General features: G+C 34.5%; 1 protein-coding gene across 1 annotated transcript; it reads left to right on the top strand.

Annotated features, from left to right (window-relative positions):
• The first annotated feature begins 9,043 nt into the window (after positions 1 to 9,043).
• Positions 9,044 to 10,850, top strand: LOC144255290 (T-complex protein 1 subunit alpha). Its single transcript, XM_077799627.1, has one exon. The coding sequence runs from the start codon at positions 9,094 to 9,096 to the stop codon at positions 10,762 to 10,764; it is 1,671 nt and encodes a 556-aa protein (XP_077655753.1). The 5' UTR covers positions 9,044 to 9,093; the 3' UTR covers positions 10,765 to 10,850.
• The last annotated feature ends 74 nt before the right edge of the window (positions 10,851 to 10,924 follow it).

The raw sequence follows: 10,924 nt of genomic DNA, 5'->3' as shown, positions 1-10,924 counted from the left end.
AGCTCATTTGAGTGTGTGTGTATGTGTGTGTGTGGTGCTGGGGATTGAACCCAGGGCCTTTTGCATGTGAGACAAGGACTCATTTGAGTTTTTATATGTTTCTTACCATATGTAACTGTCATTGAGTAACTGTCATTGGATTATTTAGATTTTAAACTCTGGAGAGCTGAGACCATACATTTAATCTATAGGATTTGAGTGTAAGATATCTGATTGAGTTTGATTTGGCCTGGGTAGGGATGCTTCAGGTCTCAAACCAGAGAAATGAGAGTCTTTCTCTAAGATTTCATATGTAGTTGTTGAAAGAAAGAGGCTCTCTTTTTCTGGGATGTGCATGCCATTATATGTCTCTGTAATCAATACAGTTTTCTATTTTTTAAAAAGCATATGAAACAGTCAACATTTTATCACCATTAGCCAAAGAAAGGAAGCTGTGTTCTATCAGGACACATTATTGGGACTCAGGAAGGGCTGCATAAATAACTTCAGTTCACACAGCTAGAAGTCAAGTAATAGATCAAACTCTTGGCCACTGACTCTAAACTTGGTGGTCTTTCTACATTATCATTCTGCACCTATTAAGAAGCTGAGAAATTAGAAAATCCTCCAGAAATAGAAATCAAAGAACAGGTGTGAGCCTGGATTCTCCTAATACCTGCCCTCTGAGCTGATTCTCCAGTGGATCCTTCTCCTGCCTCTGTCCCTCTTCGCTTCCCTGGAAACTGACTCCTAAAAAAGAAACAGGGGTCCAGTTCTTCTTTTCAAACTTTACTCTGAAAGAGAAGATAAACTAGTGATAATAGAAATTCATTTCATGAAAGAATATTAAACCAATGAGCCAGGAGTCTCTAATCATCTTAATGTGAGGAGATTCCACCTCAGACATCTTGCCCTCATTCTTTGGGGTGCAAGACACAGCTCTGAGATCTCTTTAAATGTAGACTGTTCAAAGGTTAGGAACACTACAGTTGCTCCTGCCTTTCAATAAGCATTTATTGTCAGAATAAAGTTTCTCATCTGAATTAAGATTTAGGGAATCCTTTATTATCACCATAAAATTAATAAATTGTAAATATAAAGGAATCTAGAAATGGAATGGGCATTCTTATAAGAAACCACTATTGCTGCATTACAGAATGCCCTTCGAGGGTTCAAAGACTCCCTAGGACCAGGCTTGGGGCTTTCTTCCACAGAGCAGAGGATTCCCACATGGAAATGTTGACTCCCTCACATCTTTGTGTTTTCTAGCAATTAAATGGGATTGATTGGAAAGAATAGACATTAGGCAAGAGTTGCAAATATAATGTATACAAGATACCCAAGTGGAATCATGTCACATTCTCATTTAATGTTGTACTCCCCTCTAGTGGATTCTTATATAGCACAGGATACATTGAATATGGTAAAGGATAGCAGATTTTAAAGGAAAAAAATAATTTTAAATGTATCTAAAGTGTGCTTATGTTTTTCAGAATATCCATATAAGTCTGTAAATTTTCAGGACAAAATTTAAAGATCTGTTAGTTTACTTTTCTCAATTTTCAGGTGAATCAGCTAAGTCCCAAAAGAGGAAATAACTCATCCAAGATCGGACAGTTTCTGATAGATCTTCTCACCACTACTGGCAATATTGAACATATATATAATCCTGTGTTTCCCATGGAAGTATAAAGCCTATACCTACCCACTCAGATGTCCATCAACTGAGGAAAGACTGATGCCTTGGAGGTAATTGGAAATCAAATTGAGTAAGTATATTTGGGGCTATTGGAAGGGGAGGACCTGCAGCAAAAAGGGAAAGGTCATTGTTACCAAGGACACATATAGATAAATATTGAATAGATAAACTCTGCTTTGTCTTCTCCTTGCTCCTACGGATTGGTAAAGTACCTGCTTAGAGGTATTCTATGGCTTGGAGACTTCCCTCTCCTATAGTTTGAATTCTTGCTGTATAATTTTTAGCTCTGCTTTACTTTCCTAAAATTTTCACTATCATTTCCCCAAAAATCATATTTCTCTACATTCTTCTATATCAGTGTAAAGTTTCTTTCTTTCTTTCTTACTCATTGTGAACAATATGGCAAAGTATTTAAAAAAATTTAAATCTCTCACAATTGTGGTTGACATCAGGAATGTTTGATTAACCTCCTACAACGCTGGTCCTCACACTGACAATAAATGTAAACCCTGGGCAAAATAAAACAAACAAAAACTAACTGGGAGTTGTGGAGGCTGAATGAAATAGATTCTGCAAGCAGTTTGGCATTTGAGAGAAGGGGATGGCAAAATGTGTGTTTCCTGTGTTTTTACAGCTTTTGGTTTAAAAGTAGACCACAGTTGGCTGTATCAGATAATGGAAATGCTCACTGAAAACTGGTAGATTTCTAAAGAATCAGAAAACAAAAGTTTCAAGGCAACCACAGCTGTTGGAAATCCTAGCAATAAGAAAATCAGAAAAGGCAAACCAAAAAAGTCTGTGTAGAAACTGTGCTAAAATCTCTGTTGATTTCTGAACACTTCATGGATAGAACAGATTCTATGTAGCTAAACTAAGTTAATAATAAAGAAAAACTTATCTGAGATTTGGATTACTGCCCAATAGATGAAGAGTTTATAGTTTGAGTCTGATAGAGTTACTTGCCTGCTAAAGCAAAACAGAAAACAAAAGAATATTCTTTGGAAGAATGTAACAGAATCTAGAGTCTTCCCATGTAATGTTCCTAATGTCCATATATAATCCAAAAGTACTCAACATAATAGAAATGAGAAATTATAACCTATTTTCAAAGAAAAAAATGACAATTGACACAGAGGAAACCTAAGATGTTTGAGCCCTTGAAATTAACAGGAAAGGTTTTAAAAGAAGCTATTATAACTGTACATAAATAATATAAAAGATAATATACTTTTAAAAATTTATTTATTTATTCTAATTTGTTATATATGACAGCAGAATGCATTTCAATTCATAGTACACATATAGAGCACAATTTTTCATGTCTCTGGTTGTACACAAAGTATATTCACTCCATTCATGTCTTCTTACATGTACTTAGGGTAATGATGTCCATCTCATTCCACCGTCTTTCTTACCCCCCTACCCCTTCCCTTCCCCTCCCTCCCCTCTGCTCTATCTAAAGTGCCTCCATTTCTCCCATGATAATATACATTTAATGAATGAAAAGATAGAGTATTTCAACAAAGAAAAAACCTTGAAAAGAAATAAACCTTGAATTTCTTCAAACAAATTCCTGGGCTAAAGATTAAATTGTCTGGAGTAAAAGTTCATTTGATGGGCTTAACAGCAGAGAGAGATGACAGGGGAAAGAATCACTGAACTTGAAAAAAAAAACAGAATTATCTTATCTGAAGCACAATGATAAAACAGATGTAAGAATAGAAATAGAGCCTCTGAGATTTATGACAAAATGTCATCAGGCTTAATATATTTATGATAAGAGGACCAGAGGAGAAAAGAAAAAAGAGATTGGGAGAGAAAGAAACATTTTAAGAAATAATAGCTAAAATATCCCCCAAATTTTGTGTCAATTAAAATTTACAGTTTAACAAAACCTCAGTTAGCCCCAAGTCATCATTCAATCAAATTTCTGAAAACCAAAAATAAAGAGAAAATTCTGAATGCAGCTGGAGAAAAAGAACAAATCACACATAAGGGAATAATTATTTGAATGATGTATGAGTCTCAGCAATAATGAGTCCAAAAGACAATTAACCAACACCTTTAAAAATTTTCATGTTTTGAAGAGATTATTTCTCAACTTCAAATCCGATATCCACAAAAATATTCTTCCAGAAATGAAGGCAAATAAAAACATTTTCAGATAAAACTAAGAGAATTCAGAGAGTACAAGATCAACAGAGATGTGCTAAAGAAAGTTCTTCAAGATAGAGGGAAATAGGACAGATAGAAATCTGACTTGGAGGGATGAAGGGAGGGAAAATGGACAAGCATCCCAGTGTACCCTGAAAATGCTTTTCTCTTAGTCTTTTAAAAATATACAGAAAGTTTTAAACAAAAATGATGAAGTTGTTACTTAGATTTATAGCGTATGTAGATGTCATACATGAGGCAATTATAGCATAAAGGATGGAAGTAACTAAGTGGATCTGTATGGTTGCAAGAGTTCTACATTTTACATGAAATATTTTTATCATATGTCAATATTTCATCTTAAAGTCTATTTCGTTACACAGTTTTATGCCCTTTGCAAAACTCAATGAATGTACACTTCAGATTTGCTATTTTACTGTGTTTAAATTTTACCTCAAAAGTACTATAAGCATTAGTACTTTTAGTATTGACATCTTCTAGTTAATAATAATATGTCACTGAATATATTATTGATAATATTATTGATATGAATAATATTATTATTAATATTATTGTTAATAATACAATGCTGAAATATTTATATGAAGTATACTGATGTGTGCTATTTATTTTGAAATTGCCCAAAAAAGAAGAAAATTGATGTTTATAGAGGGCTGGACTGGTGAATAGATAGGTGATAAAGCTCATTTAATAAGATATTATTGGTTTAGTCTAGGTAGTAGGTAAATAATTGTTCATTGACAGATTTTCTTAATTTTGCTATGTGTTACAAACTTAGAATGTTGGCAATCTGAGATTAAAACTATATTTATAAAGATTTATATTAATCTGTTTCTTTATTGTTTCTCAGTGTAATATTGTTATTTAGTACTAGATTCAGGAAGACTTTAACATGGCATTAAGACACATTGTTCAAACCCAAATGTAAAAAAAAAAAAAAAACAGTTTTCAGGAATGTTTTAAATATAGAAATTACAAAAATCAAGGAAACTCCCCAAATTTTATCACTTGGCAGTGTCACTTTTAGTATTTGGGTGAATTATTCTTCAGTATTTAAACATGTTAGCATATTATCTCTTATTGTTGTGATTTTTAGACATTAAATGTTTTTAATAGCTAACTTATATAAGACATTATCTAATCTGACAAATAAAAATATACTTATTTTTAACTTTCACATAAATATTCACATAAGAGATTACAGAAAAAGAGTCAAGAACTAGGGATCAGAGTTTTCAGATTGAACAAGTAAAATTAGAAGACTAGAACCATGCTTTTAAAATTCCGATGAAAAAATATTTCCAATTCATATGTCAATACTTAATGCAACATTTTTAAAACTTCAATTTTTTGAAAAGAAACTATTTTGGGATGTGCTTTACCAAAACAAGGTGGTAAATAAAAAAAGTAAAAGACACAGGGTCTAGGAGACAGGAATTGAATGTGATACAATGGAAAAAGAGGGAAATTCCCAGGAAAAAAGGAAATTCCCAGGGTGGCTGTGAAGGGAAGTTCCAATAATATAGCAGAATACAGCAGCATAGAGGCAGCAGTCTAGGGTCATGGAAAAGAATGCAGAGAGAGAGAGAGAGAGAGAGAGAGAGAGAGAGAGAGAGAGAGAGATCTTGAAGAAATAAAATGTATACCATGCCTGATGAGGCTGAACTAGAGATTTGGAATATTTGCTTATATACAATGAGATATCTTGGAGATATGACCCAAGTTAAATCAAGAAATTCATGTGTTTCATATGCACCTTATACACACAGACTGAAGGTAATCTTAGCATTTTTAGTGGCCCTGCATTTGGATGAACTGTGACCCATCACATACATCAGGCATTATCCACTTGTGGTGTCATGTCAGTGCTCAAAAAGTTTCAGATTTTATAGCATTTCCAATTTCAAATTTTCAGATTAATGATGCTTGACCTATGATGTAGAAAAGATTGAGGAAAATCTTTAAAAGTCCTATTTTCTCTTGAGAAAACAAAAAGTTGCACATGGAAAGAAATGTTATCATCGAATACTATTATAGGCTTATCCCTGAACAAAATTTATTTTGTTATAACAATGTAAACATTTTATATTTATCTAAGCAAGAAAGTTATCTTTTATATTTAGTTATACTGAGATTGTCAAGGAAAAAAAGTGTATCTTAGTGGGGAGGCAGAGTATATAGGAACAAAAGTCATCTTTTCCATATTTGGAAATATATAAAATTCTAAAAATAAAAAAAATTAAGAGAAATTAGTGTATGCATGTTATTTAGAAATTTGGAAGCAAATTCTGGAACTAAAAGAATTGAAAGTTACTTGGAGGGGCAGAAATGGGAATAAGAAAGGATAGGCCAGGATTTTGCTGTTTTTCATTATATTCACTTTTCATTGAAACTTTAAAAAAAATTTTTTTAATTAAAGTTAGTTGGATATAACACCTTTATTTATTTATTTTTATGTGGTGCTGAGGATTGAACCCAGAGCCTTGCACATACTAGGCAAATGCTTTACCACTGAGCCACAACCCCAGCCCTTAAGAATCCTTAGAGACAGATGTTTGTATTCTGCCAGTCTGAGCTGAAGTACCTTAGAGACAGATGTTTGTATTCTGCCAGTCTGAGCTGAAGTACCTCCAGGTAGCAAGAACCTCTGAGTGGGACGTACATGCCTAACCACATTCTCCTGTAACTTCACATAATTTCCTTGTGTAGTTACACAACTGCTCTTAATAAGCCCTGTCACCAAGACCTGACATCTGAATTTGGGGTAGAGGTTTTTGCATTGTCACCATACCCATCCTGTGACATTGTCCACAGACTCTAAAATAATGACTAGTTTTTACAGAGATACAGTTGAATTGCTATTGGGAAAGAATGATTGGTTTGTTATCATACAAACTTGTTAAAGGATGGGAGGGCTGTCCAGGGAGCACACAGCTCCCCATCATTGGAGAGGCATAAAATTAGACTTAGGCTTTAGGAAGATATTGTGAAGACTTTTATATTAGGCATAGGATTGGAGCAGATGACTGAAATCTCCACCCTGAGATTCTTCTTTCAAGGAATTTCTTCTGTAGGCCTTCTTCAGAATTGCCACTAGCTAGTGAGTATTTAGGGAAAGTATTAGGAGCCAGAAAAATATATTAATTTTTCTCTTTCCTTCTTTCAGTTTCTGTAAGGATTGAATACACTCAGTATCTTCTCATTGCCTTTTAAATGTTCCACATGTATTTGAAAATAATTTGTATCATCCATTGTTGGCAATCCATGTTCCTTATGGCGTGATTTGACTGAGCCTGAAAATGTGTTGTGCACATTTTCTTTTTTTATTAGTTTGTTTTAGTTGTACATAATATTAGTGTTTGTTTTAACATAATTACACATGCATTGCATCACTTCCCCTTTCATTCTCCTCTTTCCTCCCCCCTTCTCTTTCCTCTAGTGATCTTTCTTCTATTTAGTTTTAGTTTTTTAAAGTTAGTGCATTTCGGATATATATATATATATATATAATTCACTGTGGTGTAAATTTATGAATTGATGATTATTTTCTTTTAGCACCTGGAGACACTTTCCATTGTTCTGCTTTTATTAATATTGAGAAATCAGTGTTTTTGGCTTAATTGATATTTCTTTGAAAATAATCTGTGCTTTTTTACTCTTTTTGAAGGGAGTTGCTTTTAAGATCATATCCTTAAATTAATGTTCTACAATCTCACTTAAATGCATCTAGATGAAGATTTGTTTGTGTTTATTTTGCTTGGGATTCCTGAATCTGAAGATTCATGCATTTAAAAGATTTTGGAAAAGTTTCAGTTATAATCTCTTCAAAACTTTGTCTCTTATCATTAGCTCCTTCTCCAACTCTGATTGCATGTAATTCAAACTTCTCAACTCATGCTCTATGATTTTTTAAATTTCTCTTTTATATTTTCCTACTCTATGTCTCTTGAATTGTGTTCTAGTTAATTCCTTTAGTCCTGTTGTTCATGACAGAGCCTCTTTTCAGCTGTGTCTAATCTGCTGTTTAATCTGTCATTAAACAGCATTTCTAATTTGTTTCTAAATGTTTTACATGGTTTTCAAAAAGTTACTTCTATTTTTCAAAATGTAATTTGTAGCTTTAAAAAAAACTCTTCTTCCTTATCATGTTTTGGATAGTCCTCATTTTTTCTTAACAGTATTAAACAAAGTTTTTATATTAGTTTTTGATCCTTCTAATATAGTCAGTCTTTGTAAGTATAATTCTGTAGTCTATTGTTTCTTCTGTCTTTGACTCATGATGTTTTGTGGTTTTTTTTAAAATTTGGTGATATTTCTCAGAACCGAAGTGCCTTGGAAATTTATCCTTAAGAATTCACTGAAGTATGGGTTTAATTAAGGTGTGCTATTCTATTAAGAATTGCATTTACTTCTGTGACATATGTAAAGAACTTTCCATCCTGAGAATTTTTAATTTTGGGGGGGCGGGAATCACATGGAATTTCGACTCCAAACCATGATTCTGGTTAAAATTTCAGGGCAGAACTCTTATTTCCCTCTGAGACAAGTCTGAGGTAGTAAAAATTATTTATAATCTGTCTCTGTGGGGCTTTTGTTTCTTTGTTATGTATTTTGTCCACTAAGAGTGTCACCTTTCAGGGGTCTCACTTTATGTGGAGGTCTCTGACCTGACTCACCCTGTATTGAGCCCTGTACTATTTCTCCTTCCCCATAAGCCATCAGGGACTGACAGATAGTTTTAGTGTAAAGTTTATCTTCATTGCTTGCTTACTCTCTTAATTCATGCTTTCTTGTGACTTGGGCCTCTGAGGATTTTCCAACTTTATTGCCACATCAACTTATTCATTTAATAACTATACACACACACAAATATGCATTTTATTATTCTGAAACATTTCAGGATTAGATTTACGGCTATTTAGTTTGGCATATTTACTTCTTTTTATTCTTGATTTCTGTTTTTTACTTTCTCCTCCTCTTGTCTTTTTTTTGTGCTTCTTCTGTTTCTTCCTCCTTTACTTGTTATTCCATTTTTATTTCTTGTCATTCAATTTTTTTTTTACTTGCCCATGATATTTTCTTTCTTTTTTTCTTTTCTCTTTTTCTCATATCTTTTTCTCTTTCTTTTTTCTGTCTTTATTGTCCTTTATTCCTTCCCTTTCTTTACTTTTAAAAAATCACTCATAAGATACGGGTTGCCTGCGGTGTGAGTGAAATTCGACGCAAACCCTGCCGCGAAGATGGAGGGGCCTTTGTCCGTGTTTGGGGACCGCAGCACTGGGGAGGCCATCCGCTCCCAGAACGTTATGGCTGCAGCTTCTATTGCCAATATCGTTAAGAGTTCTCTTGGTCCAGTTGGCTTGGATAAGATGTTGGTGGATGATATTGGTGATGTAACCATTACAAACGATGGTGCTACCATCCTGAAGTTACTGGAGGTAGAACATCCTGCTGCTAAAGTTCTTTGTGAGCTGGCTGATCTGCAGGACAGAGAAGTTGGAGATGGAACTACCTCAGTGGTTATTATTGCAGCAGAACTTCTGAAAAATGCAGATGAATTAGTCAAACAGAAAATTCATCCCACATCAGTTATTAGTGGCTATCGACTTGCTTGCAAGGAAGCAGTGCGCTATATCAGTGAAAATTTAATTATTAACACAGATGAACTTGGAAAAGATTGCCTGATTAATGCTGCTAAGACTTCCATGTCTTCCAAAATTATTGGAATAGATGGTGATTTCTTCTCTAATATGGTAGTAGATGCTGTACTTGCTATTAAATACACAGATATAAGAGGCCAGCCTCGCTATCCTATCAATTCTGTTAATATTCTGAAAGCCCATGGGAGAAGTCAGATGGAGAGCATGCTGATCAGTGGCTATGCACTTAACTGTGTGGTGGGATCTCAGGGCATGCCCAAGAGAATAGTTAATGCAAAAATTGCTTGCCTTGACTTCAGCCTACAGAAAACAAAAATGAAGCTTGGTGTACAAGTGATTATTACAGACCCTGAAAAATTGGACCAAATTAGACAGAGAGAATCAGATATCACCAAGGAGAGAATTCAGAAGATCCTGGCAACGGGTGCCAACGTTATTCTAACCACTGGTGGAATTGATGATATGTGTCTGAAATACTTTGTGGAGGCTGGCGCCATGGCAGTTAGAAGAGTTTTGAAAAAGGATCTTAAGCGTATTGCTAAAGCTTCTGGAGCAACTATTCTGTCAACCCTGGCCAATTTGGAAGGTGAAGAAACTTTTGAAGCTACAATGTTGGGACAAGCAGAAGAAGTGGTCCAGGAGAGAATTTGTGATGATGAGTTGATCTTAATCAAAAATACTAAGGCACGAACATCTGCATCGATTATTTTACGTGGGGCAAATGATTTCATGTGTGATGAGATGGAGCGCTCTTTACATGATGCTCTTTGTGTGGTGAAAAGAGTTTTGGAGTCGAAATCTGTCGTTCCTGGTGGGGGTGCTGTAGAAGCAGCCCTTTCCATATACCTTGAAAACTATGCAACCAGCATGGGCTCTCGGGAACAGCTTGCTATTGCAGAGTTTGCAAGATCTCTTCTTGTTATTCCTAATACACTGGCAGTTAATGCTGCCCAAGACTCCATAGATCTGGTTGCAAAGTTAAGAGCTTTTCATAATGAGGCTCAAGTTAATCCAGAACGTAAAAATCTAAAATGGATTGGTCTTGATTTGGTCAATGGTAAACCTCGAGACAACAAGCAAGCAGGAGTGTTTGAACCAACCGTAGTTAAAGTGAAGAGCTTGAAATTTGCAACAGAAGCGGCAATTACCATTCTTCGGATTGATGACCTTATTAAATTACACCCAGAAAGTAAAGATGATAAGCATGGAGGTTATGAAGATGCTGTTCACTCTGGAGCCCTTGATGACTGATCTGAATCTCCCTTTTATTTATAACAATGTTAAATGCAATGTCTTATACCTTGAGTAGTATACATTAAAGTACAGCATGCTATCAACTTCTGTTTTGTGAAGATGGTCTCCATCCTCACTTTGGTTATCACAAATTTTATTAGTTCAGGTTGCTTTAAGT

Source organism: Urocitellus parryii, chromosome 6 (assembly GCF_045843805.1).
Source record: "Urocitellus parryii isolate mUroPar1 chromosome 6, mUroPar1.hap1, whole genome shotgun sequence".
Taxonomy (NCBI): Eukaryota; Metazoa; Chordata; class Mammalia; order Rodentia; family Sciuridae; genus Urocitellus; species Urocitellus parryii.
Note: the sequence above shows the minus strand (reverse complement) of the source record. Positions and strands in the feature narration are given on the sequence as shown.